Here is a 14,865-nt window from a genome sequence, read left to right on the forward strand (position 1 = left end):
AATAAATATACATGAATTTGACTAACCCATCATTTCTTCATTATAAACCTAATATTATCAATATCATCATCATAATACCAACATCATCATACTATCATCATTATCATACTATCATCATCATCATCCAACCATCATCATATCAACATCATCATACTACCATCATCATATCAACATCATCATCATCATACTATAATCATGTAACTACCATCATTATCAACATTGTCATACTATCATCATCATCATCATACTTACATAATCATATTAACATCACCATCATCATATCAACATATATATATATATCATAGTCAACAACATGATGTCATCATCATCATCTTATAATTTTATATTAAATATTAATTAATTTATATTGTAATTACTTATAATTATTTTATATTAAATATGAATTAATTTAAATTGTAGTGGGTCAATCCAATTATTCGTCTAACTCATTTAATTAAATGGATTCATGGATTAATCCTTGTTAAATGAGTTGAATCAGTTCATAAACTCATTTAACTTTCAACTCATTATCACTTTTAATTTATTGGATAATGAGTTGAGTTTGGTTGGATTAACCATTTTGACACCCCTAGTAATAGGTTAATATATGTCTTAAACTTTCGAAGGTAATGTGAGATTCACATAATTATATAGCTCAGTTCACATTAATGATTCATGTCAAGTATCTTAGAGACGAATATTAAATTTTCTTTATGAAGTGTTTTGGTCTATGGGAACATCTCCCTCTCAAGAGTTTCTTCGTGGAAACTCTCACCGGAAGCAGTTCTCCACGCGGCTCAGAATTATCGTTTGCCGTTGAGAGCTATCATTATAGTCTTGTTCACTGGGCAGAGAAAGCTAAGTCGTCACATTGACTGGAATGGTAGCCCAATAAGCATTACGACGAGGAGTATAACAAACCAGTATGGTTCACATTCAAATCAAAAAAACTATGAATTTGAAAGATTAAAGAACAACTTTCTTTATTGATTTAGAAAATTCTCAAAACTAAATCTCTTTCTCTCTTAGGTCTTATGGAACATCTCTCCATGATCTCATATTTATATAGATCTTAGCAACCCTTAAATCTATATGGAAAAGGAAAACTTACAAAACTTCTAATATTTAGATCTTATTTATATTTCATATCTTCTATCTCTTCTAGCATCTTCTAGAAGGAGATTACTTTGTCTCCAAGTCTTGGAATTATCCAACATTCTCCCCCTTAATTCCAACTTGAACTCTGGGAAGCTTTGTCTCTACAACTCCGATTAGACTTCTCATTTCTTTAAACTTTATTCTTGCCAACGGCTTAGTAAGAATATACGCCTTCTGCTCCACACCGGGTACATACTCCACTTCAATATGTTCGTTCTCTATGCATTCTCGAATGAAATGGTACTTTGAGAGTATGTGTTTGCTCCTCCCATGAAACATCGGACTCTTGGTTAAAGCAATGGTCGACTTGTTGTCAATCTTTAGTATGACCTTCTCGTCTATACAAAGAACCTCTTTTAACAAATCCTTGAACCATATAGCTTGCTTTGCAGCTTCCGTCGCTGCCATAAACTCTGCTTCACATGAGGATAATGCAACGGTGGGTTGCTTTTGTGACGTACAAGTGATTGGCGACGAACCGAAGTAGAACATGTGACCTGAAGTACTTCTCCCATCATCGACAACGATATTGTGACTACTATCACTATATCCTATCACTCTCTTTGATCCGTCTCTTCTAAAATGCAAACCAAGGTTAGTCGTTCCTTTCACATACCTTAACACGTGTTTGAGAGCTTTTCCGTGTGACTCTCTCGGGCTTTGCATATATCGGCTTAGAACTCCAACTGCGAATGCCAAGTCCGATCTTGTGTGAAGAAGGTATCTCAGACATCCTATGGCTCTTCTATAACTTGTTGCATCGATCTCAGGTTTGTGTTCTTCTTTGGAGAGCTTCAAGATTGACTCCATCGGCACATGAGTCAAATTACACGAATCCATCTTAGTATCATTAAGGATCCCATGTGCGTAACCTTCTTGTTTTATCATGATCCCATCTTCTCCTTGAAGCACTTCGATACCAAGATAATATGTTAGTTTTCCTAGATCCGACATCTCAAATTTCCTTGACATATCTTCCTTGAATTGTTCAATAACCTTGCGCGAAGTTCCCGTTACGAACAAATCATCAACATAGATTGCCACTATCAAGATTTCTTTCTCATTCTTCTTGAGATATACCGATGGCTCCTTGACGCACCTTTTAAAGTTCATCTCCTTTATAACTTGATCGAGTTTTGTATTCCATGCTCTCGGGGCTTGTCGTAAACCATATAGTGCCTTACGAAGTTTATACACTTGATCTTCTTTTCGCTTCTTCTCGAAACCTTCAGGTTGTGCTACATAAACTAACTCCTTTAGTTCACCATTTAAGAAAGCGGTTTTGACGTCTAGGTGATGTATTTCCCACCCACTTGTTGCTGCGATAGCTATTAGGAGCCGTATAGTCTCTAGCCTTGCTACCGGAGTAAAAGCTTCTTCGAAATCTATCCCTTGTTGTTGTATATAGTCTTTCGCCACAAGTCTTGCCTTGAATTTACTCACCGTTCCATCCGCTTTTCTCTTGATCTTGTATATCCACTTCAGTCCTATGGGCTTAACACCAATCGGTTTATCTACGAGCTCCCATGTCTCGTTTCTTACAATCGAATCTAACTCAGCTTTCATTGCATCAATCCACTCTTGTTGGTGTTCAGCTTCAAGAAAGTTTTCTGGTTCTCTGTCAATCGTAAGCAACAATCTTCCACTTTCTTGCTGCAAGTAACACATAGTCATTAAGATAAGCTGGTCGTCATATGATACAACCGTATCTCGTTATCACTTATTGATTTTCAGCTCCATGATTCACGCCATTGTCACCGTGTTCTGCTTCTTCCTCCTCTTGGTTCATAAGATCTTGATCTGGATCGTGATATTCATTGTTTTCATCATTCCCATGTCCATTTCCATTTTCTATGAATCCGCCATGAGAGAGCTTGAAAATTCCTGGTGCTTCATCAATTTCATTTGGAGGAGACCAGTCCCAAGCTTTTTCTCGTCAAATACCACATCTCTACTAACCGTTATCCTCCTTGTGAGTGGATCATATAGACGATATGCCTTGGAACCCGGTTCTGTTCCGAGATTGATCACACTTCTTGACCGATCATCTAGCTTCTTTAAATGTGGTCCGGTGATCTTGACGTGAGCTACACATCCAAAAATCCTTAAGTGCTCGATATTGGGTTTTTTGGACCATAAGTTCTCATACGGAGTGTGACCTTGTAACGCCTTTGTTGGAACTCGGTTGATAAGATACGTTGAATGACGTACGGCTTCTCCCCACATATCATTTGGAACCTTCAGTGCTTTAAGTAAGCTTCTGGTCATCTCCATTAATATTTGATTCCTTCTCTCAACCACACCATTTTGTTGTGGCGTATATGGTGCGGTTAAGTGCCTAGAAACTCCATTCTCTTCGCAAAATCGATTGAAATCAGTAGAAGTGAACTCTCCTCCTCTATCGGTGCGAAAGGTTTTAATGTCCTTGCCGGTTTGTTTCTCCACAGACTCTTTAAACCTTTTGAACCGATCGAACGCTTCACTCTTCTCCTTTAACAACATTGTCCACATATATCTCGAGAAGTCATCTATCAAAACAAACACATACCGGTTGTTTGCTAGTGTTGGTGGTGATATTGGTCCGCACAGATCTCCGTGAACCAACTCTAACACTTGTGTTGCACGGTAAGTTGCTTTGATTGGGAACGTGTGTCGGGTTTGTTTCCCGGCTAGACATGCATCACATACGTTCATCTCACGTAATACTTGTGGCATTCCCACGACCATATCTTTTCTCACCATATTGTTCATGACACCAACACTAATGTGACCTAGCCTCGCATGCCAAGTCCATGTAGCTTCTTCTTCTTGAATTGAGAGACACTTCGTAAAACTGATCTCCATCGGTGTTTTGTAGAGACAGTTTGGCGACCCTACAACTTGAACTAGTAGTCGACCGTACGAATCACTTAAGGTCAACGTGTTTCCCTTCATGTTTACTTCACAGCCATTCTTCGTTGCTTGTCCAAGGCTGATGATGTTGTGTTTTAAATCCGGTATGTAATATATTTCTTTGAGAGCTCTTCTTTCACCCGACTTGGTCACAAAGACAATTGATCCTTTCCCGATAATGTTTACATATGACCCATCACCAAACTTTACTCGCCCCTTGATGTTTTCGTCTAAGCTTGAGAAAAATTCTCTGTTTCCCGTCATATGGTTGTTTGCGCCGTTGTCGAGATACCAAACGCTTGCAGTGTTAGTATCGTAGTTATCAGGAAATACTTTATCTTCGTTCAAGAACACCACTTCATGAACGTAGAGGGCTTCAGCTTCTTGAGTCTCGTTTAGGTTTGTTTCTTGGTGTTGCAGAGGCTTATCGGGGCATCTTGAAGCATAGTGACTTGACTTGTCACATCTCCAACATATTACTTTGGTAAGATCTTTCTTCTTTTGGTCCTTCTCTGAGATTTCTCCTCCTTGATTTTGACCGTTAAATCTTCCTCGGCCTCGTCCTCTGCCTCTACCGAAGGTTCCTCTTCCGGTACCCCCTCTGCTTCTGGCTCCTCCTCGAAATCCACCGTACCCTCCACAGTTATTGGTGTTTGAGAACATGAGTTTACCTTGATCTTTACTCAAGGTCTCCTTCCCAACTCTTTCTTCATAAGCTTTTATCCTTCCTACTATATCTTCGAAGTTTGTTGTTGTGTTTAAGTTGAGGACTTGTTCAAGAGATGCTACGCTGTGAATAAATTTTTCTCTTGGAAGTCCCGATAAAAACTTCTTCACAATTTTTGTTTCATCGATCGCTTCTCCTAGAGAAGCTGATTGAGCGGCGAGTCCTGACATCTTCCCTGCATACTCATCTACCGACTATGAATCTCCCATCGTTACCCGATCTAGCTCTGCTTTTAGAATTTGAAGTCTAGCTTCTTTCACCCGGTCTGCTCCCTGGTGATGAGACTTGATGGCTTCCCACAGGTTTTTGGCTGATTTTTGCTCTTCGATCTGCAAAATCAGCGACTCAGGAATCGACTGGAACAACAGAGCAGGAATCGACTCAAGAATCAGACAATGGATCGAGGGTGATCCAAGGTCCTTGGTTCGTGGTGGATTGTTGTCTCCCATGCTTGGCGACGAAGCTTCTTCAACCACCGTCTTCTTGATCGAGTCTTCTACACAAGCTGTGATGTCAATTTAAATCAAAAGAATTATGAACTTGAAAGATTAAAGAACAACTTTCTTTATTGATTTAGAAACTTCTCAAAACTAAATCTCTTTCTCTCTTATGTCTTATGGAACATCTCTCCATGACCTCATATTTATATAGATCTTAGCAACCCCTAAATCTATATGGAAAAGGAAAACTTACAAAACTTCTAATATTTAGACCTTATTTGTATTTCCTATTTTCTATCTTTTCTAGCATCTTCTAGAAGGAGATTACTTTGTCTCCAAGTCTTGGAATTATCCAACACACATTACTTCGAGGGAGGTACTACAACATGGTGCTTATCTACACGTGAGAAATAAGAAGGCTGAGAGACGATGTTGCGAGGCTGCAGAGCCAGTGAAGTGCAATGCTTATGGAGAAGAAGAGTAGTGGTGGGAGTAAAGGGTTTTTCAGGTGGAAGAGGCTCCATCGGGTTAGTACCATCAACTAGAGGAAGTGTTAGTGTTGACAAGGGTGAGGAAGAATCAGGTGACAATGAAGGATTTGAGCCTCGGACTCCTGGGAATATGAAGACAAGGCTTGTCAAAGGAAGAACAACACCTTCAAGATGGAGAAAACCTATGTCTTAATCTCGCATTAACGAAAACAATACAACAAGAAGCTGTTATTACACATGGAGGAGCAACAATGAGGAAGTGTTTTTTATACACAACAATGACTAAACCAACTTGATCACAACACTAAACAAATGCATATATGTAAAGAAGTGGGAGGAGTGTATCGATGAAAGCTTTCATCAGGCTCTTTAGAATTTGACAGCTCGTCTGATTGTTTGGAGAGATGACTTGATGAAGTTGTTTTTTACAAGATAATCGCTCTCATCATCATTCCCTGAAACCACTGGCTTCTTCCTGATACGGTCAATTCCCTTTTTCATTCCGAAGATGATGGAATCCTTCTGAAAGCTCTAGCACTCTCTGATCTCTTCACAACTTTGTCTCTGCCAGTACTCTTCTTTGGTGTGTTCTTCAAACCAAAACTCATTCTGCTTCTACGAGAACTTTCAGTTCTTGTTTCCACCTTGCTTGTGTTGTTGTTTGTCGTCCAGCAACAGGTGAACCTTCATCTTTCAACAAAAGTCTGGATCTTTTTCTTGCTTTCTCCAATTCAGGCCTCACTTGGTTCTCCAGCTCCTCTCTTTCTTTAAACTTCTTGTGAAGTTCTTTCTCTGAACCATCACAAATAGTCTTTTGCGCCTCTAGTCTTGTCTGGTTTAACTTCAATTGTTGTTTATACACAACACTCCTACAAACCAACAAGAGACGTTCAACAAAAGTGATTATACAAGATATTTGCCTAAACATATTTAAATGCAACTGTTGTATAGAGAAAAATTCTTAGCATCGCGGATCATCTTCTCAAGTGTATTCCTGTATGAGCATTGAGCTTTCTGCCAATCTCCTGCACTTTTCAGCTCTTCTTCTTCGCTTAACCAGCTCGTTCTATAGCTCATGAATGGTAAGCCGCTTTTTATTGTTCTTTCTTGTCTAATCTTTTGTTTCATCATCTAACTATTTCATCTTGGCTCTCATATTTTGCGATTCCTCTCGAAGTCTCAGTGATTTAATCCATTAAACCAACCCAAACCATAATCTCCATCCAAATTGATTTAATGCAGAAAAAGAAGGATGAAGAGAAGGTACTTTTCCTAATTTGATCAATTGAAAACTTTTACGAGATAGTGATTGCTAATGATGGTATTGTTAATGTGATGAAAACAGGCGCTTAAAGAACCAAGGCTTCACAAAAAGGATCATTTGGAGGCACAGGACTTAAGAAGAGTGGAAAGAAATAAGACTAATCTGCCTCAAATGTAATCTCAAATCTCCTATATATGCTCGTCTTCTACCATGGCGAGTAATATAGTAATCTTTAAAATCATAGGACTTGTACTTTCTTCAAAATTCTGCAACTTTCATTAGGGTTTTTTAGTTGTTCCAAGCTTCGATCAAGCACAAAAAAAAAAGGATCATTTGCACGAGCATTAACAAAAACCACAACCGATATTTTGAGAATCCAACCACCAAAACAAAAAGATTACAACTTTTGAAGTCCCAAAAAGTTTTGCAACTTGAACATTCCTTCCCATCAAACACTTCCTTGGCTAAAATCTTGAATCCTGTCACCACGAACACTTAAGTTTTCCATTGCATTCTCCAATCCAGAACTCATCTCAGCCAACACATGAGGATCATTGTAATGCTGAACAGCTTGAACAATACTCCTAAGCTTCTTAAACGGATCTGGACCATCAAAAACCTCAGAACCAACGAAAACCCCATCACAACCAAGCTGCATCATCAGAGCCGCATCAGCAGGAGTCGTGATCCCACCTGAAGCAAACTGAACAACAGGAACCCTACCCATCTGCTTAGTCTGAGCAACAAGATCATACGGCGCCGCGATCTTCTTAGCAAAAGTGAACACCTCATCATCATCCATATTGTTCAGAACCCTAACTTCACCCATCAACGACCTAACGTTCTTCACAGTCTGTGAAATGTTACCTGTTCCGTTTAAATCACCTTGGATCCTAATCATAGCAGCACCTTCCCTGATTCTCCTCAAAGCTTCACCTGTATCACGGCAACCACAAATGAACGGAGATCGGAAGTTATGTTTGTTGATGAAATGATCATCATCCGCTACAGAGATAACCTCGCTCTCGTCAATGTAGTCAACCGCAAGAGACTCCAAGATCTGAGCCTCGACGAAATGACCGACGCGAGCTCGCGCCATCACCGGAACAGAGACAGCTCGTTTCACCTCTTTGACGAGAACAGGATCCGGCATACGACGAACACCAGCGCGAGATCGAACCGGATCCGAGACGATGACAGAACATGCGCCGGCGGATTCAGCGATCTTAGCTTGGTTAACAGAAGAAACCTCGACAATGGCGCCGCCGCGGAGTACTTGAGCTAATCCAACTTTAACAGAGAAGGGATGGTTTTTTTTAGCGTCGGTAATGGCAGTGCCGCTGTAGAGAGTAACAGCTCCTTGATCCTGTTCCGTCATAGCTTGATCCGCCATTGTTAGGTTTCGTAAGCTTGTTTAGAGAGAGTTTGTTAGTAACAGAGAGTTTTTTTCGCCGGAGAAACGGTGTTTGTTTAAGTTACACGATCGGAGACGAGAACGAGAGAGTTGCGTTGAAACAACGGAGAAATAAAAAAGAGAGAATGGAGAAGAAGAAGAAGAGTGTGGTTTCGTCTAGAAGAATCTGAGACTGTCTTCGTCACTGTGAGAAATCGATTTAGGTCGCCGATTAAGGAGAATCCGAAAACGACGTCGTGTTGCGGAAAAGAGGAAACAAGCTGAGTGGGCTTCCATGATGATGATTTGACCCAAGTAGACTATTTTTTTAAGAGCCGTAGGATGTGAATAGTACACGTGGCGTCATCGTGTGATATTCTTCTTTCGTCTGACTCTGACGTCCGTCCAAAGATATTTTTGAAATGATTTATTCGATGGACACGAGTCAAACAAAAGAGATATACGAAATAAAGGGAAGGGGGTGAATCTAACAACTGTGTCTAACTTTAGTGGTGGCCTACCATGTTTATAAAATTTGTCACGACCTAGACGGCGTCGTTTTTAATGCTCCTCACGTGTTTCAGGTTTGTTTGCTTGCTTGCTTGCTTCTTCCAACTATTTTTTTCACAGTTTTGTAGGCATATGATTTGAGTACGTAAATCTTACTCTCCCCATTCTCTGCCACTACCACTGATGATGAATAATCATATAAAGTTATGATGAAGCTTGTATTATATTTTTAGAGCTGCGACAAAAAAAAAAAAAAATCTCTCTCAGTCGGCAACAATGAGAAAAAGAAAAAAAAAGATTGATTCAAATATCAAATCTTAAATTAGAAAATAAAGAATAACCAAAAAAAAAAAATCTTTAAGTAATAGTAGATGAAATTTCGTTTTCCCACTTTCAATAATCCGATCACAAATTCATCTAGGTGGAGTTTTGTGATATGAATTTGTGTGAGAACACAAAACAATGTGATAATTTTCATCTATATTACATTAACGTTGTGAACACGGACATGATCCAAGACTTATAGTGGTGCATTGATTGATGAGATATGGTTAATTACATCAAAAAAACAAAAAAAATTGTGGTTAGCCAGATTTAAGAATACCAACACATGCATATGAATGATGAACCTGTGTATGAAAGAAAACAATATGCGATTTTCTTTTATTTTAATATCACACTCTTTTTGTCTTTTGATATTATCGGAGAATTATTTTACACATGCATACGGAAGACTGTTTTATTGTTAAGCTTCTTTTTTTTTTTTTGAATTTAATGTTAAATTATATTTAAAAGAAAAGCTTTGTTACAATTAGTGTATCAGTTTTTGAAAGACTGAAATGAATTTGAAAGACTGAAAATAGACTTGATCTCTTCTTCTATGTTCCGATTAAATTGAGTACACAAATCTATACAGTTTGTTTCGATTTCTATTCGATTAATTATTATAAATGGCGACACTTTCTCTTTTTTTTTTCTTATGTACATACATATCCCATGTTGATATATTTGTTACAAAAACGTATTACTCTCTCTCAGAGACAACAACAGAGTGGGGCGACCACTTTTGTTTCCTTTAACACAGCAAAATTCAAACTTGAAAACCAACAATCATCGCGGTCTCTAATTGACAATTATAAAAAAAAAACAACTTTACACTAGTAATGAGTAATGACTAAACTACTTTTATTCGGATTTGTGTAAACCAAAACTACTTTTACACAATACAAATTGAAAAGCTATCCTGATTACTCTATATATAAAAACAAATTTTCACTTTTGTAAATGTGAAAAATACTCAAAATCAACTATAAAAATTACCAATTAGTTTAGAATTCAAAAACAACTTGATTTACAATGTCAACTATAAAAATTACTATAAAACTTACCAGATTTATGTTTTTAAATAGAAAACAATAGAGTTCACCAAAAAGATCATAATATGAAGTCACAAGATTAGTACTAGTATAAAGGTATAGTAGTAATTAGTAACTATAAATATCATGTTAATCCAAATCCCATAAACTATATAATACTAGTATATTTTAGTAAATCCATTTTAGAACTGGTCCACACATCTACCATTAATAAATTAAAAGAAGACTTGAAACGACAAATACAAATCGAGTTTAAGGGAGCGTCGTCAGAGAGAGAGAGAGAGAGAGAGAAAGCAACCAAAAAAATACTCTCTCTCTACTCTCTGCGCTTTAATTTGAACTTGTGGAGAGAGAGATAGAGAAACAAAAAGGGTTAGATAGCAGAGAGAGAGGTATAGCCAGAGAGAGAGAAAAGCTTCGGCTAGGGGATTGTGGTTTAGACGAGATCCGATTTAAAGGATCCATTTGGAGCTCCGATTCGAGCTAAAGGTAAGTAATGAACGGGAGACAGAGATCTGGCGCAGCGGCGGTGCATCACCAGAGGCAGCTTTCCGATAACCCTCTCGATATGTCTTCCTCCAATGGCAGATGGCTTCAGTCCACTGGTCTTCCGCATTTTCAGTCATCCGCAAATGTAATCCCAGAATCTGATCCTTTTCTTCTCCTCCTCCGTATATTTTCATCGATTTGAACTTTTTTTTTTTTTTGAGTTTCTATGAAGATCTGTTAGTTCAGATGGTTCCTAGATCTTATTAAATGAAAATTCTCAAGGAGACTTATCAATTTCTCCGATCTAAAGTTATGGGAAATTTTGTTTTTGAGGCTTGTGAACCCAAGTTTTAGTGAATGAGATTTTTTTTTGAACTTAATGGTGGGATTGGGATTATAAAACAGGATTACGGATACTATGCTGGTGGGCAAGGAGGTGGTCAAGCAACAAGAGGATACCAGAATGCTCAGAGAGGGTTTAATGGAGGAAATGACTTTTTCGGGGAACCCACTACTCCTCAATACGGTGCTCGTCCCACCAACCAGAGGAAGAACAATGATGAATCTGAGTTTAGTCCAGGGCTCTTAGATCTGCATTCTTTTGATACTGAGCTTCTTCCTGAGGTAGGTGTATTAGATAGAGTTGCTTTTTCACTTTTTGGTGCCTTTTAATTTCCATTTACATATATGCTAGTAACAGAGCAGACCTGCAATTCAAGCTTTTATTACCTTTATGTTTAAATGTCGCTGCATTTAGGTGGACATCTATAATATTGATTGCTTGCTGGAAGAGTGGACTCTTTACACTGCACTTTTAGGTTATTGGACTATTTTTAGTAAAAGAACTTTTATTTCCTCTGTGACCATATCATGGGTTATTGTCTGCTAACCAATTTGAAGATAAAACCAATAAATGAATTATATGACACCATCTGGTTATTTGTTTCTCTGCATTTTGGCATTGTGGGCATATTGTGTAGGCTTTTAACTTGGTTATCTCATCAGCAGATTCCAGTCTCTAGCCAACTAGATGGCCCCTCACTTTTCAATCCTAGTCAAACCCAAAGCTTTGATGACTTTGAAGCTTACAACAAGCAGCCTAACCGAAGTCGCGTTTTGGCTGAAAACTTGGCTGCTGAAAAGGAGAAGATGAACGCTGTTGCAAAAATCAAAGTTGTTGTACGTTTTCTATCCTTCAGTTCCTTTATAGAATCACTTGATTTTCCCCTGCCTTGTATATTGCGAATACTAACCCTTAATGCATCATGATGTTCCCTTTATCGCTTGAGAACAGGTACGTAAGAGACCACTTAACAAGAAGGAGTCGACAAAAAACGAGGAAGACATTATTGACACCCATTCCAATTGCTTAACAGTTCATGAGACAAAAGTGAAGGTCAGTTTCTGGTGGTCTGGATTTATGCAATCTCAATTGTCCGAGTCCTCACCGTAGCAAGACAGTTAAGAATGACCTATTATTACATTATCATTGCAGGTTGACTTAACAGCTTATGTTGAAAAGCATGAATTTGTGTTTGATGCCGTTCTTGATGAGGAAGTATCAAATGATGAGGTAAGTGCTGTTTGAAAGTAACAGGACTGAATATAATTATGGACTAAATACGATATTTACATTATAATCAGTTCCTATTCTGGCGCTTATTTCTCAAATTTCTGTAGGTTTATCGTGAGACGGTGGAGCCAGTCGTCCCCCTAATATTTCAGCGCATCAAAGCCACTTGCTTTGCATATGGGCAAACAGGTAAATTATCTTCAAAGGAATCATAGATACACAAGATCACTTTCCTGGAAAATCTGACAAGCTAATAGCAAGACCTTAAGATCCACCATCTAAAGTATTTGGCATGCGTTTCTGCTGTGGGAGGTTAAGGCTTACTCTACTTTCCCAAACTGTGCATGTAAAAGCCTCTTCAGTTTAACTGTGAAAATTGTTTGAAACGCGATAATCAACATGCACTTATGAGACGCAAAGACTAGTCTGCTTTAACTATATTCTTACTCATTTTCTCTATGTGAACCATCTTCGGTTTTATGTTTGCCTCTCAGGTAGTGGAAAAACCTATACTATGAAGCCTTTGCCTCTTAAGGCTTCAAGGGACATCCTGAGGTTGATGCACCACACATACAGAAACCAAGGGTTTCAGTTGTTTGTCAGCTTTTTTGAGATTTATGGAGGAAAGCTATATGATCTCCTCAGTGAGAGGAAGTAAGTTGAAAGGCATCTTACGCAGTTTTAGATCTTGACTGCAATGCTTATTATGTAGATGTATTTAAACTTTCTTTATCTTTGTAGGAAGCTATGCATGAGAGAGGATGGTAAGCAGCAAGTGTGCATCGTTGGTTTGCAAGAGTACAGAGTATCTGATACAGATGCGATTATGGAGCTTATTGAGAGAGGAAGTGCTACAAGAAGCACTGGAACCACTGGTGCAAATGAAGAATCCTCTCGTTCCCATGCTATACTTCAGCTCGCAATAAAAAAGTCAGCTGAGGGAAATCAGTCAAAGCCCCCTCGCCTCGTTGGCAAACTTTCTTTCATCGATCTTGCCGGAAGTGAACGTGGTGCAGACACAACAGACAATGACAAGCAGACAAGGTAAAACTTTACACCATATCTTATAATGACACTTTTCAAGTTGTTCAGTTTGAATTATGTGTCCAACTATTTGCTTAGACACATTGTTTGTATTATATGACACAGATTGGAAGGAGCAGAGATCAATAAGAGCTTACTCGCCTTAAAGGAATGTATTAGAGCTCTGGATAATGATCAAGGTCACATCCCTTTTAGAGGCAGTAAGTTAACCGAAGTTCTCAGGGACTCCTTCATGGGAAATTCTCGTACTGTAATGATATCGTGCATATCGCCAAGCTCTGGATCATGTGAGCACACACTTAACACGTTAAGATACGCAGACAGGTTGGCTTATTCATTTGCTGTTGTATATTGTCTTCTTCTGTTAATTCGTGCATCTCATAAAATTTTGCATAAACTATGAATATTGTAGGGTTAAGAGTCTTTCAAAGGGAAACGCCTCTAAGAAAGATGTATCATCGTCGACCATGAACCTAAGGGAGTCCACAAAGATTCCTTTGTCGGCTGCACTTCCAACTCCAACCAACTATGATGATGACGTGAATGAGATGTGGGCTGAAGAGAACGATGACTTTGATGCATCAGATTATGAGCAAGAGAAACAAATGTGGAAGAAAAATGGGAAACTAGAGCCGTCCTATACCGGTATGGCACAGGAGAGAATTCCGAAACCTACTATTCAGATGAAGTCAAGAGATATGCCAAGGCCCGATATGAAGAAGTCAAATTCTGATGACAACCTAAATGCACTTCTGCAGGTAACATTCAGCTAAAGCATTCTCTATCAGAAAAAGTCAATATCTGCCGTAATCATCTTTGATACATAAATGGTTTCTCGTGAATTTTACCAGGAAGAAGAAGACCTTGTGAATGCACACCGTAAACAAGTTGAGGATACGATGAACATCGTGAAAGAGGTATGAATTTGGTCAGTTGGTTTCGGTTCTATGGCTTAAGCTAAGATTCTCTAACATCCCTTTTAAAATCACCTGCACAGGAGATGAACTTGCTGGTTGAAGCAGACCAACCAGGAAACCAGCTAGATGGTTACATTTCAAGACTAAACACAATTCTATCTCAGAAGGCTGCAGGTATACTCCAACTACAGAACCGTCTTGCTCATTTCCAGAAACGCCTTAGGGAGCACAATGTATTGGTCTCTACCACTGGATACTGACCTATAATCAGACTCTCGAGTAAATACTGGTCCTCCTTTTATCGACCTCATCTCGGGCTTGTGCGGTTGTGCCCCCCTATTGGCTTGGACTGGAGATCAGAAGTTTATCTGTTTACAGCCTACTGAGAACTTTACAGCGAAGAGTTACGGATGATTACAGAGTTTCTCATACGTGTAATAGATGCAGTCGGTTCTTGATACTGCAATTTGAATTCTATCAGATTCTTGTAATGGATTTATTGCAGAAGATGAAATACCTATGTAATATTGCATTTGTGCTATTAATGAGCTTGCCTTCTTCTATATATACCATATTATTTGGTGTTCTTGA

The 14,865-nt window shown here is 38.6% G+C and overlaps 2 protein-coding genes across 3 annotated transcripts; one reads left to right on the top strand and one right to left on the bottom strand.

Annotated features, from left to right (window-relative positions):
- Nucleotides 1-7,225: 7,225 nt before the first annotated feature.
- LOC104765436 (pyridoxal 5'-phosphate synthase-like subunit PDX1.2) lies at nucleotides 7,226-8,660 on the bottom strand. Its single transcript, XM_010489146.3, has one exon. The coding sequence runs from the start codon at nucleotides 8,363-8,365 to the stop codon at nucleotides 7,421-7,423; it is 945 nt and encodes a 314-aa protein (XP_010487448.2). The 5' UTR covers nucleotides 8,366-8,660; the 3' UTR covers nucleotides 7,226-7,420.
- Nucleotides 8,661-10,430: 1,770 nt separating this feature from the next.
- On the top strand, nucleotides 10,431-14,837 carry LOC104765437 (kinesin-like protein KIN-13B). Of its 2 annotated transcripts, none has more exons than XM_010489148.3 (12): nucleotides 10,431-10,885; nucleotides 11,146-11,364; nucleotides 11,749-11,919; nucleotides 12,035-12,136; nucleotides 12,236-12,313; nucleotides 12,421-12,502; nucleotides 12,808-12,967; nucleotides 13,055-13,357; nucleotides 13,463-13,681; nucleotides 13,770-14,115; nucleotides 14,209-14,274; nucleotides 14,355-14,837. In XM_010489148.3, exons 1-12 carry the CDS (start codon nucleotides 10,748-10,750, stop codon nucleotides 14,532-14,534), a joined length of 2,064 nt encoding a protein of 687 aa, XP_010487450.2. In that variant the 5' UTR covers nucleotides 10,431-10,747; the 3' UTR covers nucleotides 14,535-14,837. The 2 variants fall into 2 exon arrangements, with proteins under 2 accessions (XP_010487450.2, XP_010487449.2); XM_010489147.2 differs by having other exon boundaries at nucleotides 10,481-10,885; nucleotides 11,746-11,919.
- The last annotated feature ends 28 nt before the right edge of the window (nucleotides 14,838-14,865 follow it).

Source organism: Camelina sativa, chromosome 19 (assembly GCF_030686135.1).
Source record: "Camelina sativa cultivar CO46 ecotype springtype chromosome 19, ASM3068613v1".
Taxonomy (NCBI): Eukaryota; Viridiplantae; Streptophyta; class Magnoliopsida; order Brassicales; family Brassicaceae; genus Camelina; species Camelina sativa.

Excerpts from the sequence above, each read along its gene's own strand:
- LOC104765437 (XM_010489147.2), top strand. The coding sequence starts at position 10,748 with ATGAACGGGAGACAGAGATCTGGCGCAGCGGCGGTGCATCACCAGAGG. Across the intron at positions 11,365-11,745 it reads ATACTGAGCTTCTTCCTGAG|CAGATTCCAGTCTCTAGCCA; the intron begins GTAGGTGTATTA and ends TTATCTCATCAG. Across the intron at positions 13,682-13,769 it reads ACGTTAAGATACGCAGACAG|GGTTAAGAGTCTTTCAAAGG; the intron begins GTTGGCTTATTC and ends TGAATATTGTAG.
- LOC104765436 (XM_010489146.3), bottom strand. The coding sequence starts at position 8,365 with ATGGCGGATCAAGCTATGACGGAACAGGATCAAGGAGCTGTTACTCTC.